The 26741-nt window shown below is 34.4% G+C and overlaps 1 protein-coding gene across 1 annotated transcript; it reads left to right on the top strand.

Moving 5' to 3' along the window:
- The first annotated feature begins 19978 nt into the window (after nt 1–19978).
- Nucleotides 19979–25761, top strand: LOC129880354 (protein NSP-INTERACTING KINASE 3-like). Its single transcript, XM_055954345.1, has 10 exons — nt 19979–20687; nt 21132–21264; nt 21371–21442; nt 21575–21718; nt 21902–21961; nt 22194–22291; nt 22426–22572; nt 23459–23800; nt 24369–24763; nt 25185–25761. The coding sequence occupies exons 1-10, from the start codon at nt 20591–20593 to the stop codon at nt 25497–25499; spliced, it is 1803 nt and encodes a 600-aa protein (XP_055810320.1). The 5' UTR covers nt 19979–20590; the 3' UTR covers nt 25500–25761.
- The last annotated feature ends 980 nt before the right edge of the window (nt 25762–26741 follow it).

Genomic DNA, 26741 nt, shown 5'->3' on the forward strand with positions numbered 1-26741 from the left:
TCTATGTACTCGGCGGGCTTATGGGGGTTTGTCCAGGTTTTTATTTAATTTATGCACGAGTTTTTCGGCTGGGCTTATGGGCCCCCAATTGGGTAGAGTTATCTATAGTTCTCATAGGTAGTACTCTTTTCCCTTTTGATGCTTATGTTGACTCCTAATTAGACTATTCCTCTTTTTCATATTGTTTTTACCTTTTCTGCTTATTCAGCCTATGATGCCTACTGGGTACCTGTTGTCTTGATACCTATACTACACTCTACTTCTACTTTCGTGATGCAGGACCGAGCACCAACTAGTGCCATGGATAGATCGAGCCTGTTGCAGTCAACTTCGGAGACTAGGGTGAGCACTTGGCATTTTTGGATCATTCCTGTCTCCTTCAATATGGATGACCCGTCATTTGCCTTTTGAGACTAGCCAGTTATTATATATATTTTTGATCCACTTTCGGGACTTGTACTCGTCTTTTATTTTGTAGCTCTGTACTTGTGACTTTCAGGTTTTGAGAGGGATCTTTAGTTATTTATATTATGTTTTGGTTTACTTCCGCTTATTCTTTTTGCCTATCTTTATAATTCGCCACTCCTGTTTAGTTTCTGCCCTCAAATCCATTACTTGAAGTTCTGGGTTGATGGGTTGGCTTACCTACTAGTGGGTTATAGTAGCTGTCATCATGACCTAAGGAATTAGGTCGTGACATGGAATTTGCTCCATTCCCTGAAGTGAATGTGGTAGCAGTACATGATATGTTTGAAATCCTCCCAATTGATTTGCTTCATTCTATCATATGAATATGGTAGAAGTGAATGATAAGTCTGAAAGAAGACAAGTGATTGAATGTATGAATAAGAGTTTGGAGGAACAAAATTTTAATAGTCATCATTGTGATAATTATAAAAGAAAGAACACTATGCGTTCTCCAAATAGTCTTTCAAAATGTGAAGGTAATTTTTATCATCATAATGGTATGAAAAGTGATTGGACCCTTGGTTGTTGTGCGTCCTAATAATTTGATAAATTTATAAATCATCCATCAAAAGAAAGAAAGAAAAAGTAGTGGTACACTTTACCTTTCAAAATGATGTTGAGTTGTGTCATGCAAAAATAATAAATTTTAAAGACATGACAATGAGATTATAATGCAAATTTATGAAGCATATACACATGATTAGCCCATTCCCTGAAGAGAATGTGACTTGTGATAAGCATCATGAATGCCCGATCATTCTAAAAATGAATGAGTCAAGATGTGATAAAAATATTATGGGTTGGATATATGCCACAACTCACCTCTACGGAAGGTTTGAGATAAAGAAATAAAATTTATTTTGACATAAATGATCATTGGTTGTGTACTTATGATACGACAAAAGTAAAGCTAGAAACATGTCTTGTCTGCAATAATTTTGACCATGATGATAATAATATAACTTTTTTCTTTAAAGAAGATGCTCATCATACAGATAGTGTCATGAAATAGTACACAAAATTAATTGTGAGTTTCAAAAGAGCTATTGTACTATATGAGGAATATATTGGGGTTGTAGTAAGTCTCAAAAGAAACTTTTTAAGTTTCGGAGGAATTGAAAATGAAAAATTATTTTAATTGACTATAAATTAAGGAAAGATTTAATATCTTCAAATTTCTACAATCGAAGCGGGTTATAAATATTTATGTAAGGTTAATCTCCTTTTCTTCTTATTTGTTGTATACAAACATGGGCATGATGGTCAACCATTGCAAAAATAAACTATAATTTTACTGGAATAATGATCAGTTAGCATGACCGGTTGACCATTTCGGTTTAAATGTTACAAAAACATAATTGATAATTCACATGGCTACATGATGAAGAAATAAAAGATTCTTCAAAAATTCTCTTGTGTTACTTGTTCTCATGATAAAATGATCATTGTATCATTGTACCAGCTAAGGTTGGATTGTATTTCCTGAGATTTTGAAACTTACAAAAAAGTGAATATGGGCCCGTTCATCTGTCATGTGGACCATTAGCAACATCTATGGGATGGTCACATATGTTTTGTTGTCAACTTATAAATTATTTTTTTGTAAGGTTATTTGCTCCAATTGTTAAATTAAGAGCATGATTTTAAACTATGAAACATATGTTGATAAAGCTGGTTATTTTAGCAGAAAATGTATGCCTCCAATTATAGTTAAATCATGGGTATGAAAAAAAACCTCCCAAATAAAATTTGGTATAAGATGATTTTATTTAACATGTAGCAACACATGTACGCATCAAGCCAACAAGGTTTTCCATCATAATTAGTTTAGGGTTAGGAACCAAATAATTTCCATCTAAACCTTGAATGTGGGATAACTGATTTAATTGCTCCACCACGTGCAATGATAGATTTCCAAATGAGGTTAGAGTGAATGTTAGATTTTTTAACAATAGGAGGAGAGATGAATGACAACTGAAAATTTTGAGTGGAATGAATTATCTAGATCCTCATTAAAAAATATGAACTTAAAGTTCAAGAGATAATTCATTTGCATAATGTTGCAAATTGATTTCTAGATGAATTTGCTGACCCTATATTATAATTCAGCTGCAAATGCTCCAATGAGAAGTCCTTGAGGGACAGAGTCTATGGTACGGCTAAAGCGTGATAGACCAATCGATTCCAAATATAAAACTCCTTAAGAAAGGAGGGGAACAAATGATCAAGATGATTAGGATAATGAGACAAGTGCTTTAAAAGAGCACGACAACATAACACTTCATAAAATCTTAGCAAAGATTCAGGTATCTTAAATGAAGGAAAATGAAGAGATCTCGATAAATTATGTCATATTGGAACTGAGTCAAATGACTGTCGACAGTATTTTTGATATCAAATAGCACCTCCTATTTCTATCTATTGATGAGATAATTATCTATTTCTCGGTCGGTTAGTCTAACCATAGAGATCCCCTCCTACTTATCCACAAGATACGTCTAGTTCTCCATCCGCTTGCCTATCTCAGTATGAAATTGGAATAGTCTCCAATTTCAAAGAAAAAGCTGCCTCACCAAAAGTTAACTAACATTTTTTCCAACTGATCAAGAAGAAAGAGTTTTGAAGAAAGCTACGAGAAAGTCAAATCCTTTCTAGCATACCCGTTCGAAGAGTTAAAGGTTTAATGATATAGATGTTGACAAGGATCTTGAATTCAAATCTGTCATATAGTCTAAACAGATAAATGATTGGCCAAATAAAAAGCATTATTCAAGTATATTTTATTTCACTTAGAAAAGTGATGTTTTTGAACTTATCGTTCATAGATCAAGTTATAATGTCAGTGAGGTACAAATGAATCATTACGTGAAAGTATAATCGTAAGATATAAAGTATTATTTGTGCCATGGTGGATGCAATGGGACTTCTTTTAGTCTACTTGAATATGTGTAATGAATGATTGTCATGTCTGACTAGACGATGAAGGTTGTATGAAAATACTTGAAGCATTCAAGGTATTTGAAACATATAAAAGTTGGAAAGAAACTTGATTAAAGCTTCAAAAATACTTATATGGATTGAAATAATTAGGGGAGAAAAAGTAACCCTATGTGTCCTTGCATTTTTATAAGAAGGTCGAATCTAAATTTGTTAAGATAGTTGTGTATGTTGATGATTTGAACATCATTGACACTTTTAAAGAGATTTCAAAAGCTATTGAGTGTTTGAAAAGGGAATTTGAAATGCAAGATTTTGGCAAGACAAAATTTTGTCTTGGTCTATAGATTTGACAAATGGAATATTTGTCCATCAATCAACATACACTGAAAAATTTTGAAGCAATTTTACGTGGATAAATCACATTTATTAATTACCCCAATAATTGTGAGATCACTTGACATAAATAAAGATTTATTTCAAAATAAGGATGAAGAGTTTTTTGGTGATGAAACTCCATATATTAGTCAATTGTGTCACGACCCAAGCCTAGGGCCTAGATGTGATATGGCGAATGAGGCACCCGAAGGTACTTCTCCCAAGCCTCTTAGCATTCATTAAGCATTTCATTGATAATGATAAATAAATCAAGCGGAAAACAAAAGGGATGTAGGGACTAAGGAGCTTCACATTTAATAAGAGTCAAAGACAATATAACATCTTTTTCTATATCCAACCATACCTTCTACATTAAAGACTTGGTGGGGGCTAAGACATGTCCCTAGCTCATCTTCAAAATAAGTGTCAAGAAATACCTTAATAAAAGTCTTAATGTTCTACATAATGTAAGCTTAAAATAAAAAGGATGTTGTTCCCGAGCCATGAGAACTCACCACAAGCAATCTTCAAACCAATACGAACTAGCCACGTGGAGAAGGTCGATGAGTAACGTCGATTCCTACATGGTGATAACATATAGGCAAAAGTATGCGTTAGTACTTTAAATGTACTAAGTATGTGAGTAGGCTACGAAATAAAGAACATAAGAGAAACATGAATAAGCAATGTGTATAATGAATGCATGCATTAAACATCATCATAAGAAACTTTAAAACATTTATTTTGTGGGAAAATGACCTTAATCGACATTTAAGATCATGGGAGCTATTACATGGAATCCAACATAACCCCCTACGTTGGCACGGGGAGTCTACTTTCTGGGTAGAACTCCGTTAATTTTAACATTCTTTAACTTTAACTTTATTGGGTAATTGTGGATCCACTAGCCTAAATAGCCTACAAGGACTCTTATGTTGGCGCATAGTTAATGCAATATGAGACTTTACTTAAGGACCTCTTAAGTCGAGTCCCCATCTACATGCTATATTCGGTGCTAGGTCAATCCCACGGAATAACATTTAAATATCATAATAACATAAGCATTGTATAACTTTTGACATCAAATCATCATTGATGGAATAGCTCATTAAAACATTTCATTTGATGCAAATATGTGAGAATTGTCCTTTCACATTGAATCCTTTCTTTGGCTAAAAGCCCTTTCATCATCATTCAATTATTTCACAAGACTCCCTTAAACATAGGCATTTGTTTCATAAACTTTCAATTCAACTTTATTCAACATAGGAAGACTAGGTGGGTTCAATTCATAAAGACCTTCAAATACATTTAAAGAATACTTGTATGCATGAGAGTGATATAAATGCATCAAATCAAATATATTAAAATAACCCACCATATACACTTTAAAGCTACCTTTCAAGCCTTCGTGAGACTTCACAAAGCTCTTGTGACGGTGATCAATTTCTTAGTGCTGTTGAATCCCGTGGTACAAGGCCAATTAGGTTTATAGATTTGAGCTAGACCTGTTAAATGTTTTGATTACAAGAAATGCTTCTTTGCTCGCTTGCAGCACCTCGACTCGAGTTTCTGCTGTATAGGATCACTAACAAAAAAATTTATTTCATGAATGAGAGTCAATATATCAATTTAAACACAAAAAACTTCAAATATACCATAATATATGCATTTTGAATCATCATGTAAAATCCCATAAGAATTCACCATTTAAAATTTGAAACATCAAGTTGAGAAAATATTTGAGCTCCATGGGTGGAAGAACCCATGGATGAAAATCCACATACCTTAGATTGAAGCTTTTAAGAAAGTTTGATTTTTGGTCTTCTATGAGGAGCCTTGAATCCTTGAGTTTGAGAAAAAAATTAGAGGGGATAATTTGAGAGAGAGGAGGATGAAGTTTAGGATTTTGGGGAGGTAAAATACTGAAAAGAAATGACCTAAAATGCGTCCAAGTTCGTATATATAGATATTAAGTAATTTTTCCAAAATGTCCTTTTAAAATTTCGAAAACAGGATAAGTCCGCGACGTGGACATGTCGCGCACCTTTCTGGTCGACAAAAAAATAAAATCTAGAAAAATTGTCCAAGTTCGCTGCAGGTCCGTGACACAGACTTGTCGTAGACCACTGGTCAACCAAGCATAACTTTTGACTCCGAACTCAGAAAAATACAATCTTAGTGGCATTGGAAAGAAGACTCAAAGACCTTTAATTTGATAGGTTATGGACTACTAATTCATTATACTCTAGGATATATGGTTGTTTGAAGTTGGCCCTTATACGAACTCATTCGGAAACTTAGCCGATAAAAATTCTTTGAAATCGGCTTCGTGTTAGAGATCCCTTATGTCCCTAAAATACATATAATACTCTTAAAATACTTAAGAATTAATCCTAACTCATATATAAAACTAAAAGTCATCGAGTTTGATCCTATACGCCTAAAAAGAATGATTCGAGTCTTGGCATAGAAATTTTTGAGATGTTACAAATTGGGGAACTGATGAACTTTGCTATACATGATCAAATATTTTACAGTAAGTTTATTGGAAAGATTAAGCTTTTCCCTAATAAAAAGATGTTGTAATGGCGTCAAAGACATATCTTCGGAGAATCATTGACATGAATTTATTTTATTCTAATGAATTCAAGACAGAAATGATTGGTTAAGCAGATGTAGGATATTCATCCGATCTGTATGAAGCTCAGTCTTAAATGAGCTATTTGTTTACATGTGGAGACACAATAATATCTTAACGTTCAATGAAACAAACACTACTAGCCACTTCTTCAAATCATGCAGAACTAATAGTCATCTATGAAGTAAGTCGGGAGTGCATTTGGTTGAGATCATTGACCCACCATATTCAAAAAATATGTGTCTTTCCTTTGAAAAAGAATATACCGGCTACAATGTACTAAAATAATGTTGCATGTATAGTTCAATTGGCTTAATTATTATTATATTGTTGGAGTTTCTGCTTTTGGGATCTTTTTTATTCTTCTTCTTTAGCTGCATATAGGAATATAAGAATAGTGAAATCAATGTTTTGATAAGGAAGAAAGGCGATTTATAGCATATGCATCGGCCGCTTCCTCTGACACTTCTGTTACTAACTCTGCTGCTACCGTAGTTTCAATCTGAAACGGAGTCTTCGTTTTCATATTTTCACATATTGGAACCTACTGTTGCTTTTAACGGAAGGAATTACTTTTATTCTTTTAGCAAAAGAGCTCCAACATCAAGAAGGCTTGAGATTTATTTTTGTTTCTCTTATACATTTTATCTGGCTGTTCACGATCAACATAACAAAGCTTCTTCATCTTCATCTTCATCTTCTGAATGCATACCAAGTGTTTGATTAATTATTTGTCTGAAGAGAAAATACGGTTTTTGGTATAGGATTTGAACCCAAAACTCAAGATCATTATAGATCTAGATCTAAATATCAAATTCCGGCAAAGCCTTTTTTTCCAAGTGTACAGATCTATATTCTCGGTGATGAACAACCACTGCAACTCAACTCCATACGCCGACGTGAATAGTATTCCGATGTGAGCAGTATTTTTTAGTGGCAACTAGGTTCATTTCTACCAGAGTTGGTACCTTCGATTTTTATATTTTTATATATCTATCCTTTGTTCATATACTTGTAGTTACATTTTGCCGACTTTAGACTCCCGACTAATTTATTAGTTCATACGCATTTTTGTGGCTTTGGATAGTGATGGTAGACTAGGGTCATGCTCTCGCTCATGGAAGGGGATGAGGGTAAGGAGGGGTAAGTGAATTAAAGGAGAATCTAGACTGAGAATAGGTTCTTGGAACATTGGGACGTTAACGGGTAAATCCATAAAACTGATTAAGATTCTAAAAAAGAGAAAGATTAATATAGCTTGTGTCTAGGAGACAAAATGGGTAGGCTCTAAATCTAAGGAGGTAGACGGGTATAAGCTTTGGTTTTCAGATAAATCGAAGTATAAGAATGGGGTAGGCATTTTAATAGACAGTGATTTAAGGGATCAGGTGGTGAAGGTTAGGATAGTCAATGATAGGATGATGTCGATTAAAATGGTTGTTAAAGGGATCACGTTGAACGTTATTAGTGCTTATACACCACAAGCGGGCTTACGCGAGGAGGATAAGAGGCGCTTTTGGGAGGATTTGGATGAGTTAGTGGGAGGCATATGACCTACTGAGAAGCTTTTCGTGGGAGGAGATTTCAATGGGCACATCAGATCTATTTCGAGAGGGTATGATGATGTACATGGGGGCTTTGACTTCGGGGACAGAAATGGAGAAGGAATCTCACTTTTTGATTTCGCAAGAGCTTTCGGGTTGGTGATAGCCAACTTGAGTTTCCCAAAGAAGGAGGACCACTTGGTAACCTTCTGTAGTTCAGTAGCTAAAAATCAGATAGATTATTTTACTCCTTAGGAAGGATGATAAAGGTTTGTGCAAAGACTGTAAGGTCATCCCGATCGACAACCTTACAACCCAATATAAGCTCTTAGTAATGGATTTAGGGATCAAGATGACGAGGACAATGAGTGTCGGGGAAGAACGACCTAGGATCAGATGGGGGAGTTTGACAACGGTTAATGCCCTAGAGATGGGAGAGAAATTAAAGGATATGGAGGCTTGGGATAGTAGTGGGGATGCGAATGATATGTGGGCTAGGACAACTAGTTGTATTAGGGCTATAGCAAGGGAAGTGTTAGGAGTCTCGACAGGTAGTCGTAGTCGGCATCAAGGGGACTGGTGATGTAATAGAGAAGTGCAAGGAAAAATAGAAGCAAAGAAAGTGGTGTATGCTAAGTTGATGGAGAGAAAGGATGAGATGGAGAAGTGGACGAATGGGGAACTGTATAAAATAGCGAGGAAGGAGGCAAAGTCGGCAGTTGTAATGGCAAAAACGACAACTTTTGAACGCTTTTATGCTGAACTAGAAGAGAAAGCCAGGGACAGAAAATTATTTAGGCTATCCAGGGCCCGAGAGAGAAGGGCACACGATGTGGATCAAGTGAAGTGCATTAAAGACGAGCACGGAAAAGTATTGGTAGAGGAGACCCTAATCAAATAAAGATGTCAGTCATAATTTCATAAACTTTTGAATGACAAAGGGGACAGAGAAATTGTGTTGGGAGATTTGGAACATATAGGAAGGAGTCACAATATTGAGGGTTGTAGGAGTATTACGGTCGATGAGGTTAAAGGTACTGCTCGTAGGATGCGCTGGGGAAGAGCGACCGGACCTGATGAGATCCCTAGAGAATTTTGGAAGAGTGCGGGCTCGGTAGGTTTAAAATGGCTGACTAGGTTATTTAATGTCATCTTTACGACGGCAACGATGCCCATAGAATGGAGGTTGAGCATCATGATCCCTCTATATAAAAACAAAGGGAATAGCCAGAGTTGCGACAACTATAGAGGTATCAAGCTTCTAAGCCATACTATGAAAGTATGGGAAATAGTGGTGGAGATGAGGGTGAGGAGAGGCGTGTCTATTTTAGAGAACCAGTTTGAATTTATGCTGGGATGCTCAACTACGGAAGCCATCCATCTTATGAGGAGACTAATGGAGAAATATAGGGAGAGGAAGAGAGACTTGCATATGATATTCATCGACTTAGAAAAGGCTTACGATAAAATTTCACAAGAGATACTATGGAGCTGTTTGGAGGCTAAAGGTGTACCTGTAGCGTACATAAGGGTGATCAAGGACATGTACGAGGGTGCCAAAACCAGGGTAAGGACAGTAGGAGGAGACTCAAAACACTTCCCAGTTGTGATGGGGTTGCATCAAGGATCAGCACTTAGTTTATTTCTATTTGCCTTGGTGATGGATGTATTGACGCGATAAATTCAAGGTGATGCCATGGTGTATGCTTTTTGAGGACAACATAGTCATCATCGATGAGACTCATAGCGGAGTTAACGCTAAGCTGGAAGATTGAAGACGCACCTTGGAGTCTAAAGGGTGTAAGCTGAGTAGGACCAAGACAGATTAACTAGAGTGCCAATTTAGTGAGATACCTCAGGAGGTTGGCGTGGAAGTTAGGCTCATGGACCAAGTCATCCAAAATAAAAGTAGTTTTAAGTACCTTAGTTCTATTATGTAATGCAGCGGGGAGATCGACGAGGATGTCACACATCATATTGGGGCAGGATGGATGAAATAAAGGCTCGCCTCCGGTGTGTTATGTGACAAGAAGGTGCCATCACAACTTAAGGGCAAGTTCTACAAAGTGATGGTTAGACTAGCTATGTTAAATGGGGTGAAGTGTTGGCCAGTTAAGGTCTCCCACGTACAAAATATGAGAGTTGTCGAGATGAGAATGTTGAGATGGATGTGTAGGCATACCAAGAATGATAGGATTAGAAATGAGGCTATTCGAGACAAGGTAGGAGTGGTCTCGGTGGAATATAAGATGTGGAAAACGCCACTGAGATAATTTGGGCATGTGAAGAGGAGAGTCCCAGATGCACCAGTGCGCAGATGTTAGAGGTTGGCCATGGATGGTTTCAGAAGAGGTAGGGGTAGGCCAAAGAAATATTGGAGAGAGGTGATCAGACAGGGCATGCCATATTTACGACTTACCAAGGACATGACCTTAGATAGAAGGGTGTGGAGAACACACATTAGGGTAGAAGGCTAGTACATAGTGACATTATTCCCCCTTATTCGTAGGCGTATTAACGCACTATGATTTCTTGTACTCTGATTTATGTTATTTATGGTATTTATGTATTTATGTTATTATCTAATAATATCTACTATTTTTTGTGCTTTGATTATACTATTGTTTGGACCGCTTTCGTTATCTACTTATCTACTTTTAATATTCTTGTCTAACCTTTTTCTATGCTTCTATTGAGCCGAGAGTCTTTCGGAAACAACCGTCCTACATTGGTAGGAGTCAGGTTTGCATACACTTTACTCTCCCCAGACCCCACGATGTGGCATTTCACTAGATTGTTGTTGTTGTTGTTGTTATTGTATGTATAGTTCAATTGAAGGGACGATATATAAAAGGAGACCGGATAAAATATATTTCACCCAAAAAAAAATTCCACTCATGATCTTCAACAAAATGGTAAGATAGAAGTTCAACAGATCAGTTCAAATGATAATCTTGCTGATTTATTCATAAGGTATGTCAACATCAACATTTAAGAAGTTGAGATAAAAGATTGAAATGTGTCATCTCCGAGATATCAAGTGAAGCTTTCATCAGGGGGAGTGAAATACGTGTTGTACTCTTTTCATTAACCATGGTTTTGCCCCAGTTGGATTTTTCTGGTAAGGTTTTTAATAAGGAAACACTTAAAGCGTATTATGAATTGTGTGTACTCTCCTTTTTTCACTTGGCTTTTTTCCACTGAATTTTTCCTAATAAAGTTTTAACGAGATATATTATCTATGGACATCCAAGGGAGAATGTTATAAATTCATTGAACTAAGTGGATTGTCCATTTAGTTTAATAGTTTTTTTAGGAATCACATAGTGTAGAGGGCTACTTACCATTTTTTCCTACCCTCTTTTAATTTATAGAAATCCCTTAAAAACATGATAATTCTGATATATTAATTCAGTAATCTGAATACATTAATTAGGGTTTTATGTATCAGCAAGTAACATTTAAAGCATGATACATTGAAAATAGAGATAATTTATGAATTAAAATTAATGTATTCGGACTACTGAATTAATGTATCCAGATGAAAAGAAGAGATTTTTGAAACTTTTTGAAATGAATGGGAGTAATGAAAAATATGATAAATAAAAGAATGTAATTAGGTAATTACATGTATGCGTATTCCCTAGGTGATATGAACCTATTTGAGATAACAATGTATCTACTAATTTGGCATTCACATGGTGACCTTTGGAGTGATTTCCCAACCTATAAATAGAGAGACCATTCACCATTGTAAGAGACAATGTAATAGAAGAAAAATTCTCTCCTTCATCCAAATTTCTTGCCTTCTTCTCTTTATAATTATATTGTTTTGAACTTAATTTTACAACAAGAAAAATATAATAGCAGTCTTTATTTATTGATAGGCAACAAACATAGTGGACAATTTGACATTACGTCCCGTCAGACCATCTCCAACACAACATTAAATTTTACATCAAATCCTGTTTTGATGTAAATTTGGTATTTCGAAACTCCAATCCAACACCAAATTTTGTACTATTTTAGTGTGTGAATAGTGTCACACCAAATTTGGTTTGACACTATTCATCACACCAAATTATTTTTTAAATATTTTAATATTATTTTATTATACAAAATGTTTAATTTAACATTATATAAATTGTATATTTTTAATTAAATCTCTTGTATACTTAATTATTTTTTATGTAATAGTCTTAATAATATTAATTTTTGATCTAAAAATTAGCTTTTTATAAATTAATTTTCTTATATATGACTTTTTTGAAAGGCATAATACATAAAATGTCATTTAACTTGTCCTTATTTTTTTGGATGTGCACAATTAGACACTTAAACTTGTATAAAATCGAACAAGTAGACACACGTGTCCTACGTAGTACAATATACGTAGGATGTTGTAACAACCCCTAAAATGTTGTATGTCGAGATTTCAATTCTCGACGAAAATAATACAGCCTCTGTATTTTGGGCATAACTTTTCATAGGTTGGTCCAAATTAGGTGATTCAAATTTCTGGGTAATCACAACATCCTTACCTACAACTTTCATGAAGAACATAACTTCAAATTCGGAGTATACGTAGGTCAAATAAATTAATCTTTGCAAGATATAGTGCTGTGACGGAATTGAGTGTTGATAGAAGAAAATTCATATCTCACTGTAGGTTGCTCCAAATTGGTTGATTTTTGAACGATATGAAACTACACTTCCATATCTACAATTCTTATGAAGACACCAAATCCTAATAAAGAATTTATCTTATTCAAACGCAGCTTCGAAAACAAGTATTCTGTTAAAAAGAACTCATCTTACCTACCATGGAAACATCTAGATGCATTTGACATCATGCATGACATAAATTGTCCTCCATTTAACATCATCCATGACATCAATATATTCCATTAAATTTTCAGATTTTTCTTTATAATTATTTTATTTATTGTTAGGTCCCTCTTTCCCACCTATAAATACCCACCTTATTTCCTCATTTTATTCATCAAGCTTTCTTAAGCATTTCTTCTCTCTATTGTTACATTCCGTATTTTTGCATTTTGGATTATTCGTAAGCTAACGATTATAAATTCAAGGACTTTTAATTTTGAATTTTAAAATGACATGATTCGTTGTAGATGCCAAGTTATATGAATAATTTATGTGTAGTAAAATACATCTCAAGAAGGACCCTTAAGCCAAATCAAAATAGAAGCCATCAAATATGTTTTTCTTAAAGTCACGTTTCGGGTAAGCTGACTTCGGGAGGTCATAACCTCTTTATAATTTGAGAATTTGGGAAAACTCTCAACATGAAAGTTGTAGATAATTGAAATATCTTTCCAACCATAGGTCGTGGGACGAAATGTGATATCGGAGTAATAAGATATAGACGTTTTAAGTCTGACAGGCCAAACTAAATAGTGAATTCGGCCCAACCCAATTCTAATTCGGGTCAGGCCCAATACCTACGAAATTAGATCTGATTTTTTGTAACTATTCCTTCAAACTTTAGACCAACATAATTCTGGAAATTTCCAGAGAGAGAGAGAAAGGGAATTCTTGAGAGAAATCCCAAATCCGACCAAAATTCAAGTCCCGAAATCCGAAGCTCATGAAGAGAAAATTGTTGTACGTCGCGTTGGCTTCAATTTGAGCTAGAAATCAGCCAATAAGGAGAAGATTTTATGTGGTGCTGCAAATTTAAGGTAATATTAAAGTCTCCTTTTCATTGTTAACAAGTTTAGTTAGAGTTTTAACGGATTAGAACGGAGAAAATAGTGTTATAAACTAGTTTGGTGATTTGTTGAGAGTTATGGGTTAAAGGGTTGTTTTAGGTAAATTAAATAGATGGAATTATCTTAGTGATGATGTATAATAATGGTTGATATTGTTTTGATGTTGTTGATGAGTTGTTGTTCTTGAATTTGGAGGAAAAAGGTGTATGAAGATTGTGAATGTTCAAACCCGTTTTTGGAATTGAGTAGCTGGTAGTAATTCTGGAATATCTCATTGTGTAGACCTTCAATTTTAGATATTAAACATGTTTTGGAAATCTAATACACGTACCTACAACTCTTATGTTTATGTCTTAGTCTATATCTGCTGTTATTATGTCAAAAATTGAGCATGAATCATAAGACAAATTCTGTCCAGATTCTGGATTGAAAATTCCTTCATGTATAGCTGTTCGTATTTTGATGATATCTCTTTGTAGAAAATGAATTTTGAGTTGATTTCTTTTGCATTGGAAACTTAAGACAGAGATATAAATGTTTCATGAAGGTTATAAAGTCCAGTTTTGCCGTTTTCATTTTCAAAATTTAGATACAACGTGAGGTACTTGACTTTCCGAATTTACTGCTTTGGTAACATGAATAATAAATCTTATTTTGTGTCAATATTTTGGATTGTTAATGTTGGTTGATGATTATATGGCTGGTTTGAAAGTGGGAAAAGTGAGCGGTATAGGGGTGGTGCTGTCCAATTTTTTTTAGAAATAACCTACTAACGATAGACTACGTTTTATTCTTGTCCATAGCTTAATCATAGTGCTTAACGTTTTAATATAGGTTGAGACAATATTGGACAACATATACGTATAAACGCTAAAGGTATGTAAAGTTAACATCTTCTTCTTTTGGCATGATCCATATGAAACGAACGAATGACGTATGCTTAAATTCCAAAGAAATTCGTATTCGTAGATATACTCGGATGGCTACCGTTCTTGATTTTCAAAATTTATATTGTTATGTCTTGACTCATGTGTATGATTCCAGCCATCCTAGTTGGTATAACTCATGTTGTGGTATAATCCATAATTGATGTGATTCATAATGACTATTGTCTTGGTTTTCAAATGATGGACTATTTTGCTTATTCTATTAAGTCTCCGATAATGATCAAATTTCGCAAGGTTGCTAATGATACCTTATTCGTGCATATTGTTATGGTATTATTCACCGAGTCCTACGATAGGCCGGGTATGTTATCATGTATGGATTCCACTACATTATTCACCGAGTCCCTTACTAGAGGGCCGGGTACGTGATATGATAATATGATATTATGATGATATGACGATATGATTATGGCACCGAGTCCCATAATGGGCCGGGTACGGTATCAGTGTACACTACTCTATTCACCGAGTCCCTTGCTAGAGGGCCGGGTATGGTATATATATACATATGACGATATATTGATATAATTGTGACACCGAGTCCCATAACGGGCTAGGTACGATATATGATGATATGCATGTCTTCATTTTATAAGACACAGGTACAGTGATTTATTGATTATGATACTTGACTCCTGAATCTTTATTTCAGATGTGATCTCCTTTACGGTATTTTATGCTTTATATACTCAGTACATAGTTCGTACTGACCCCCTTTTGTTCGGGGGGCTGCATTTCATGCCTGCAGGTACAAATACTCATTTTGGAGAGCCGCCAACTTAGGATTCTACTCAACGAGTTTGAAGTGCTCCATTGTCTCGGAGCCCAAACTTTGGGTACTAATCCTTATAATGTATATATTTGTGTATTTAGGGGTACGACGGGGCCCTGTCCCGTCATATGCTATTGTTAATTCTCTTAGAGGTCTGTAGACATATGAGTGGGTTGTATATAGATGTTGTCCGGTGTACTAGTATGACTTATGTTTTTGGACGTTTACATTCAGAATGGAAGCCTTGTCGGCTTACATATTATGTTATCTTATTTTTGACAATTAAGACTCCCCAAGAAATAGGTGATTTTAGTATATATATAAGTAACAGTTTGAGACAACGTGCTACCCATATAAATCCTTTATCATGCTTAATTGCCGATTGACTATAGATAATATGTGTGTATACGAGGGTCCAATTTGGACACTAGTCACGGGGCTAGGTCGTGACATCTATATACTTCTTCTCAAATATAGTTTTAGTTTTAGTAGTATAAAAATACTACTCCGGTGATTCTTATACTCCGGGTAGTACACAAAACGCTCCGGCGAGAAGAAAAGGCTAGGGGTCCAAGAGTGTTCAAATTCAGAGTAAACCTTCGGATTTAAGGTATGTAAGGCTTTCATAGCATTGGATTGAGTTCGTCCATGCGCCCAATATTTAAATTTATTATAATTGAGTTATTATTGAGTTTTATCCAAATCTTGAATTCTAGATGAATTAATTCTTCTTCTATTAAGTTTGATATATTTATGCATTAATATTATTATTATCGTTATCTCTCATATTATTGGAATTATTGTTCATGGCTACTTTCCCATGAATTCTAATTGATTTGATGTTCATGAATATTTTTACATATGTTTTGAGTAAAGATGTTGACTTTTTATTATTTTCATTGATAAAAAGAAAGTTATATGAATTAATACTATATATGTATTTTATTGAGTTTTAAAAGAGCAAAAGAGTTGAGTTTGAATGAATTTGAGCAAATGATATTTTGAGCAAGATGTTTTGATGAGATGTAAATGATGTTTTTGAAGTATAATGATTTATGAACATGAAATGAAATGAGTTTGATGATTTAAATTAAAGTCCAATGAGACTAAATGATGAGTTTAATATGAGCACATATTTTGGGAGTAGTATTGAGCACCGAGTTGGGTAAGAGTTTAATTGACTCAAACCCCAGAACTACGTAGCCAGCGTAGGATGGAGGCTATGCCTCTTAAGTCCCAAAAAGAGGACTTTGATGAGTGGATCCAAGATGGTGATGTCCTTTACCCTGGCAAGGTATTGGATGGATGTGGCAACGACATCGCTTCATTGTATCATCGCTAGCTCATAAGTGATGGTTGTCGGTTAGAGAAACTCACCACTGAGTAAGCATTGCTTATTACTATTATTTTTATTATTATATTTTAAACTTGCATTACATATTCATGTTGAGATGATGTTGAGTTATGAGCTGAGTTTTCTTGAGAGGAGTTTTTTTTGATATCTAACCTTACCTTCCTGCCATTTTACATACTCGTACATTCCACGTACTGACGTCATTCGACCTGCATCGTTTTATGATGCAGATACAGGTGTTAGAGATCCTCAACAGGCGCATCGTTGAAGATCATTTCTTTTCAGCTATTTGGTGAGTCCTTCTTGTATTCGAAGGAACTCCTTATCCTTTTATTATTGTTGAGTGTGATGTTTCTTTTGAGGTAGCCATGGATATGTCATTGGCACCATCTAAGAGTATTAGAGGCTTCATAGCCAGAGTTTGATGATGTAATCGGAGTAGTTCTCCTTAGAAACTACTTCTTATAAGAATTATCTATTTTTTCTTTGATTATGACAAGCCCACATTAGTATTCTTAAGTCTTCCGCTGATGAATAAATAAGAAATGAGACCAAGTGGTTCTCTCAGAAGCCAGAAATGGTTTCTGAGTGCCGGCCACGCCTAGGGTACCCTCTCGGGGCGTGACAGATACCACGTAGGATACAAAATTACCATGTAGGATGAATGTGTCTATTTGTTCAAGTTTTGGATAGTTAAAGTGTCTACTTGTGCACTAGTAAAGTTATATGTCATAGCTGCAAGCTGAAACCAAGTTAAGCATCATATTTATGTATTATGTTTTTTTGAAAATAAAATTTATGTTAATTCTACTATAAATTATATTAAACAACTATAAAGAAAAGAATATGAATGGTATATGGTGAATGTTTTAGAAAGAATTTATTTTATGAAATAAGAAAATATAAATGAAATAAAACTAACAAAAATATAATAATATTCAAAAGAGAGAAGAATATAAAGAGAATATTTCTTTTTAGTATAAAATTTAGTGTAGTGGATTGGAATTGATTTACACTAAAATAGTGGTGACACCATTTTAGTGTAAAATTGAGTGTTATGGGTTGGAGATGTCCTCAATAAGTAATATGTAGTCTCATCATTTCAATATGTTTCGTTTGATTTTGATTTGATATCGAATTTAAAAATATACATATTTGAATCTTATGATACTAAAATAAAAAATATATAAATTATATTAGTATGTCTTTTAATCTTTAGATTTGAAATATATTGTATGAAAAATTAAAATTAAAAAAAAATAAGAAAAAGACAAAAATATTATTTTTAAAATGAACTAAAGGAATGAGATAAACAAATTAAAATAGAAAGAAGTCACTCTTAATTTCACACATAAGTCTATTTTCCTCGGAGCTTAATAATATAGTTTTCTCAAATTTGTTGAATGACCATAGGTTATTAATTGCAGTTAGGGGTGATAATTGAGCTGATTTGATTGAATTTGAACGTTAAAGTATATAATTATGAAAATACTTCACTTTTTGTTTTGGGAGTTGTACAAAAAAAAAAACACGTTTGACTATAGTATTCTGAATTTAATTTCAAGTTGGATTCCAAATTTTCAAGAATTTGAAAAAAACAAAAATATGTTTTTATTTTTTTGCTCCAAATTATTTATAAAAAGTCAAAAAACAACTCTAATTTATATTCATAGACATAAAACAACTTCTAATTTTCAAATATCATTTTTCACTTTTAAAATAATTTTTTTTCTTCAAAATTTTAAAATAAAACACGACCAAACGCCCAACAGCAGTTGAACAAAAATAGATCATAACTGATCACCCCATCCAAATATCAGTTTATCACCCCCTAACTATAACCAACCCATTTTCCTACATATTAAAAGGAAAATACAAATAAAAAGTTAAACAGAAAAAACAAATTCAAAATTTCAAATGACAGTATTGCATATGTTTTTTTTTGGCAATTTATAATGTCAAATTGTTGTAAGAATGAATCACTGATCATTTGATAAAAAGAAGTTGATACTTTTATTAGGAATGTATTTAGGTGTAGTTTTTATTCATAATGTATAATTTTTTATTTTATTTTTACTTGGCTAAAAAAATAATACATTGTTAATACTTAGTTAAATTGTACCTAAATTTTGAAACTTATCATTAATTATGTTGTTAATTATTTGATGAGTAGGTTGTTTTTTTTGAAGTCCATATTTTACATGCCATAGAAAAAAAAAACATGTTGTCATGTTGAAAATTTTTATAATAAATTTAATTGAGTAATTTATAAGAGAAATATCCTAAATTTTGATTTTATTAACACAAAACAAAATTTAATAACTTTCATAAATAGATCACCCTCTCATACCCTACATCTACCATGATACCAATGCCGTATTAAACACATCAGCTAGCTAAGGAAGTACTTGAGTCTCACATATGGAAATGACAATTTGGCTTTCAAGTTCCATTTATGTTTTCCTTTTCAACTCCGAGTTCAATCAAATTTTGCCATATAAATTACTAAAACAAAAAGAGTATGACATATATACATATAGCTCGATCCTTCATCAACATGGATTGTGGTGCATTGGTGAATCTACTTCACTCTTAACTAGAGGTTTCGGGTTCGAGCCTGGATATGGAAAAAATCTTGTTGTAAGCGCGACCCCCAAATAGGCCTGCAGACTGCAATGCTCAATTTGAATTTAGTCGGAGCTCCACGGAATCCGAACACCGGAGGAAAAGCCAAAAAAAATAGCTCGATCCTTCTATTTTATTGAATACTTTGTAACAAACAAAGTCAAATAACAACAGTTTAGACTACCAACAATGTCAAAAGGCTTCTTATAATATACTTTAAAATTTTAATCAATTATTTTATCTGAATTATAGTTCTAGATAAACAAGAATTCAACTACCAAAATGCATCCAAAATTTAAATTTTTTTTGGCGGTTATAGTCGAAATTAATTTGGAGAGATAAAAGTACATATATTTTTTTTAACTATTGTTAACTTTAAAAGCTGTCCATATCTGTGTCTGAGAGTTTCTGGCCTTAAGTTTGGCCTATTCTGAGTATGTTTGTATTTTTCTGGTTAATATAAAAAGAGTGACTCGACATAATAATGGAGGGACATGGTGATAATGATATTGAAAAGGATATGATGGAAAGGAAAAAAAGAACTTTTAGTCACTTTTAAGTTTTAAGTTAAAACTCACCAAGAAGAATTTTTGGGGGTCAGTTACTAACATATTCCTAGATATCACGGTTTCCAGAATTCCAGGGTTTTTTAGTCATTGGGTTGCTTTTTTCTTTCTCGAGAAAAATTCTATCTTTTCTTTTTATAAGCTCAGAATGTTGCCAACGTTAGCATAATTGAGTAAAAGAAAGAAACTTGGAATCTGGGTGTTTGAGGTTTTTCCAGTTCTTGAAAAAGCTAGTTGTGTAAAGACTGAAACTTTGTCATCTAGGTGTTTGAGCTTTTTTCAGTTCTTGAAATAGCTAGTTGTGTAAAGACTGAAACTTTATCATCTCGGTGTTTGAGCTTTTTTCAGTTCCTGAAATAGCTAGTTGTGTAAAGACTGAAACTTTGTCATCTGGGTGTTTGATATTTTTCCAGTTCTTGAAAGAGCTAGTTGTGTAAAGAGTGAAGCTTTGTCATCTGGGTGTTTTGAGATTTTCAATCTTGAAATGAGCAAGTTTATCAGGTTCTTGTGGAGGGGTTGAAAATGGACAAAAGGGCATTCTTTTTTATTGGTAAATGATGGGGTTTTGTTAAAAAAATTACTTTGTTGAGAAGGTGAGATTGTAGAAATCTGTACTGGAAAGAATGTTGCATCTGTTTTGGAATGTGGGGCTGCTACTGTTTTGTACATTGATGGAGAGTTCTTCTGCTACACTTTCTCCTGCTGGTGTAAACTATGAAGGTCAGCTTCTTTCTTGAAATTTCTCACTTGTCCTGAAATTTCCCTTTTATCAAATTATGCCAAGAGTAGAAGAACTAGTTAATTCCTCTGCATCAGGGGTAGAGCCACATGGGTGCAAGGGGTTTCATCCGAATCCCCTTCGATGAAATATTTAACTGTATATCTAAGGTTAATATAATATTTAACTGTTTTTATCTATATATAATAGATGTTGAATCCCTTGAATTCTTTGTGTGTTTATTTCTTTCTATTTTGAACCCCTTTATGAAAATTCTGGCTCTCAAACTATGATTTAGTCCTTTGCAATGTGTATGCGTATGTGTTCTATCTTTTTCTATACGATTTCCTCTTCTTATATTGAATCTTTGATGTAATGACAACCTGAAAAGTAAAAACAGTGGAAGTAATCTAATAGAGTGTGTTTTTCCATATAATAATGTGCAGTTGTTGCTTTGACGGAAATTAAGAAGGCCTTACACGACCCCTATAATGTTCTGGACAATTGGGATGTGAATTCTGTAGACCCTTGCAGTTGGAGACTGGTCACTTGTTCCTTGGATGGCTATGTGTCTGCTCTGTAAGTTGTTTAGCTGAAGAGTACTTTACTAGAAACTTATTTTGGATCATGAAAAGGCCTGCTTTAATCCAGTAATTTTATTGTTGAATATTTTCTCCTGCATCAGAGCACTACCTAGTCAAAGTCTATCTGGCACCTTATCGCCTGGAATTGGCAATCTTACTAACTTGCAATATGTGTAAGTTTTGACTGTATACATCTCTTGGTTGCTGCTACTTGGTTCCATTATAACCTAAGTTTACTTCTTATACAATTTTCTTGGTGTTATTAAGACATTTTCTCGCAAACTGTGCTTGTCCTGTTCATGTAGATTGTTGCAGAACAATGCCATTTCTGGTCATATCCCTGATGTGATTGGGAAGTTACAAAAGCTTCAGACGATTGATCTTTCCAACAATAAATTTGAAGGCGAAATACCCACTTCCTTTGAAGACCTGAAGAATTTGAATTATCTGTGAGTTCATGAATTTTTCACTTATTATTATTCACTTTCAAGAGACCTCTTATGACAGACTAAATTTGACTCCAACCATATATTTCACTCTCTCAAAGATTGAATACATCATGTGACCTATTGACTCAAAATCTTCTGTTTCTTCCTCATCCTTGTGTTGACTTAGCTGATCATTGCTTACAGGGATGTCTCTTATAATAATCTAAGTGGTAACCTTCCTAAAATATCAGCGCGAGCTTTCAAGTAAGTCGCCTTTTTCTATTGCTGTAATACTCAGTTATTTCATTTTCAAGTAGTTATTCTAAATATTATTGAAGTTAAACTATTGCTGTACCTGTAGATCTCGATACGTAGTTGACAAAAATCCATTAGTTTAGATACAATGACGAATGCTTTTGGGTAAACTGTTACTTGAAAAGTATTTCACTAGTATCTTGCACTCTAGTGAGATTGACTTCCTCTTCATGGATTTCAGAGTGCTCGGGAATCCTTTAATTTGTGGTCAAGGTTCTGAGAATAATTGTTCAGCAGTCTATCCAGAACCACTGTCCTTCCCACCTGATAGTCTGGCAGGTACGTATAACATTTTCGTGCTCAAGTCCCTCCCCTTTCAACTGAAAATTGGAAACTGTTAAAACATATTATACATACTTTCTGCTATTTGTGTCGTTGAAAATTTGTTGCATCTATTAATTTTGATATCACAGATCAATCAGGTGCTGCACGCAAGAGCCGCCGCGTGATTATTGCATTTGTTGCAAGTTTTAGTGCTGCTTTCTTGGTCCTAGTAGCCGTGGCTTTGCTTCTTTGGTGGCGCTACAGACATAATCAGCAGATCTTCTTTGATGTCAATGGTTAGTTGATTTACTTTTTCCCCTCTTCTCTATGATAACTCCAGCTTTTATTAGTTCTGCATTTCTGATTCTATTCCTGCCAATGATTTTATCTTTATTCTCCATGGATATATAAGTTGAGCCAAGTGAGCTTTTCATTATTTCCTGAGTGATTGGTGTCAAGTATCATGTGAATATTTTTTAAGTTAGGATGTTACAGAGTCACCTACTTGTGGTTTGAATCTTTATCTCTAAATAGATTTTTGTGATTGTTGATTTTAATTTCATTTGTTTAGTTTTAGAGAGGACATGAGTGGTCAAGTAATAGGTATTGGGGATCAATTTTGTGTTTGCCCATATTCAATAAGCCCTTGCCTATTGAATGCGAAGAACCTTCGAGCCCTGTCAATTAGAAAATTTTGGCCCTTTGGCATAATCATTTTCCTATTAAGGACTCAGAAAAGTTGTTTGAATTTTGTTGTTATTGGGGGAAGTCCTGATCCACTACGGACTACCTTTAACTGTTAGTTCCAAACATTGACAGAACGATTTATTAATCACAAATCTGAATAATTACACTGGCATTTTCTTGTGAAGGTTGAAGTAAATATTTCTGTAAAAATGAAGATGGCGTTATGTTCACTCTCTCGGGCCACCACGCCTGGTGAATTACCTTGCCACTTTAATTGCAATGAAAGTTTATCTTGATAATCTTGTACTTTGGTTGTCTAATTCATATATGTGGATCAGTTTTGGGACCTTTCCTTTACTCTTTCCAATCATTTGCCATCATTTGTTACTGTTTAAACCGCTATTATTTTCTCGTCTCACTTGTCACAAGATTTTCTCCATCTATCTCTAGCTATTCCTCATAGCTGTATCTGAGTAATGACTTCTCAAATGACAGAGCCTTGTTATCCAGAGGTATGCTTGGGTCACCTAAAAAGGTACACCTTTAAGGAACTGCGGACTGCCACTGACCATTTCAGCTCAAAACGTATTTTGGGAAAGGGAGGATTTGGGATTGTGTATAAGGCCTGCTTAAACAGTGGTACTGTTGTGGCTGTCAAAAGATTGAACGACTACAATGCTGTTGGTGGTGAAAATCAATTTCAGACAGAAGTAGAGCTGATTAGTTTGGCTGTCCATCGGAATCTTCTCCATCTTTTGGGGTTTTGTTCAACTGAAAGTGAAAGGCTTCTTGTTTACCCCTATATGCCAAATGGAAGTGTAGCATCACGATTAAAAGGTCAGCTCCTGCCTCCATGTGGTGTTGTTATTACGTAGTAATCATTAATAAGCTACTAATGTAACTTAATTAGTCCAACATTACCATTTATAAAAGTCAAATATTCTCTCAAAGGTGTTTGTTTGTTACCACTCCCTCCCTCCATTCATTTTATTGGACAAATAATTGATAGGATATGGAGAACATCATATCAATTTTTAGACTATGGATAGTTAAATGAATTTGAATTCTTGAAGTTGTACATTGGTGAATTGAGGCCATAAGATTCTGGTTAAGTACAAGCTTAGATGTTACGACCCACCCTTACCTCAGTTCCATCCTAGAGACCACCTTCACATACCCTGTACTTCTGTAGTTATATGATAAGCCATCATCAGTTTGCTGCAGGCTGAAACTATTGTTGTACGTTTCTGCATGTTTGAAAGCCAAGCAAAAACACATTTGCTTTTTTGTAGCTTTATCAGATACTTTTTATTAATAGTTCCCAACTCACTGAATTTTGTATCAGTTGAAGACTGATACATATATTGGCTTGATTGAAAATGCATTGTGGTTTCTAAATATGCAGATAGCATAAATGGTAAACCAGTTTTAGACTGGTCAAGGCGGAAAAAGATAGCTCAAGGTACTGCGCGAGGACTAGTTTACTTGCATGAGCAGTGCGATCCCAAAATTATCCATCGTGATGTCAAAGCAGCAAACATTCTGTTGGATGAGGAATTTGAGGCAGTAGTTGGTGATTTTGGGTTGGCAAAGCTCTTGGATCACCGAGATTCTCATGTGACAACTGCTGTTAGGGGCACCATTGGCCACATTGCTCCAGAATATTTGTCTACTGGCCAATCATCTGAAAAAACTGACGTTTTTGGTTTTGGAATCTTGCTACTCGAGCTGATTACAGGCCAGAAAGTTATGGACTTCGGTCGAGGGGCCAACAAGAAAGGTGTTGTTATGCTTGATTGGGTGCGTATCTCCTCTTTCTCTTTCTCTGGATGTACTGAGTAATTATTCAAACATGTACTGTGGGTTGTGAGAGGTATAAGATATACACAGGCAGATGGAGCTATCGAACAATGGGTTCAATTGAACCTATTATTTTCTACATGGAACATAGATATATACATATGTGAAAAAACCACTAAAAGTAAGCCAATATTAAATTCTGAACCATAATTTCAAAAGTACAATGAGCATTGTGCTTAGAACATTAAAGGTTGAACCTCTCAAGTTTGAATTTTGGATCTGCCTGGAAAGATTAGTTAGACTGTTGTACTAGCTGTTTTGAAACCTCAAATATATCTAGCTAACATCTAGTTTACAAGACTCTTTTCCAATAGCATACTTCAACAAACTCTCTCGTTTAATTACTGCTAATGATATGCAGGTGAGAAAGCTACATCTAGAGGAGAAATTGAACCTTATGGTAGATATAGATTTGAAAAATAACTTTGACCGGATTGAGCTAGAAGAGATGGTTAAAGTTGCCCTTCTATGTACTCATTTCAACCCTTCTCATCGCCCAAAAATGTCTGAGGCATTAAGGATGTTAGAGGGTGATGGATTGGCTGAAAAATGGGAAGCATCACAAAAGCTTGAGACTCCAAGAAACCGAGCTTTTGAACATACACCACAAAGATATTCCAACTACGTTGAAGACTCTTCACTAGTTGAACCAATGGAACTTTCTGGACCTAGATGACATCCATTTTTCGTTCTCGAATCTTATCATCCTTGAGTTGCTAAAGTTGAAGTGAGAAATATTTCATTGCTGTTGAATGTATGTATTTATCTGTATAAGAAAAGGGAAAATATCATGTGTAAGCTGAGTTCATATTTCCTCTCTTGTTCTTTCAATTTTGAAATCATATACCATGTAATTATGATTACATTAGTTCTTTTTGGATGAAAGACTTCTATTTTCATGTACAGTGGAGATTTGATTGAAGATTTCTTAGTTCATAGTATGTTATTCATTGATCTTTTATACTTCCAAGCCATTCTGAAAAATTCAAAGATGAGTGATAAACACGCTCAAGAGTTGAGGGAGTGTGTATTTTTTTACCCCAATCAACTCATTTTTTCCCCATAATTTCATGCACTTTTTGGATTGATGTGAAACTTTCAAGTAAAGTTAGTTGCATTGTAACATGTGCCACAATGTGTGTAAATATTTTTTTTTTATTTTTTTCTTATTTTCTTTATTTTATATTTAAATTAAGTTAATACACGTAAAAAAAATTTAAAACTTTTTTGACTTGTATTTAAACTTCTTTTTTTTTATACTCGCCGTTTATGTTGATGACATAAATCTCATTGGAACCCTTGAAGAGGTTCAAAAGGCGATTGAGTATCTAAAGAAAGAATTTGAGATGAAAGACCTTGGAAAGACAAAACTTTGTCTAGGTCTGCAAATTGAATATTTAGCAGAAGGAGTTTTTGTCCACCAATCTGCCTACACTGAGAAAATATTAAAAAGATTTTAAATGGACAAACACATTCATTAAGTACTCCAATGGTTGTTCGATCACTTGAAGTGGAAAAAGATCAATTTCGACCTCCAGAAAAGGGTGAAGAAATTTTTGGTCCTGAAGTACCATATCTCAGTGCTATTGGTGCACTTATGTACCTTGCTAACGCAACCAGGCCTGATATAACATTCTCTGTTAATTTGTTGGCAATGTATAGTTCATCCCTAACGCGAAGGCATTGGAACGGTATCAAACATATTTTGCGATACATCAAGGGTACTATTGATATGAGTTTATTTTATACTAACAAAGGTTGTTCATACCTTAGTGGTTATGCAGATGCAGGTTATTTATCAGACCCACATAAAGATCGATCTAAGACAGGCTATCTGTTTACACACGGAAGAACTGCTATATCATGGCGATCTACAAAGCAGTCCATTGTTGCTACTTCTTCAAAATCATGCTGAAAT

This window comes from Solanum dulcamara, chromosome 2 (assembly GCF_947179165.1).
Source record: "Solanum dulcamara chromosome 2, daSolDulc1.2, whole genome shotgun sequence".
NCBI lineage: Eukaryota > Viridiplantae > Streptophyta > Magnoliopsida > Solanales > Solanaceae > Solanum > Solanum dulcamara.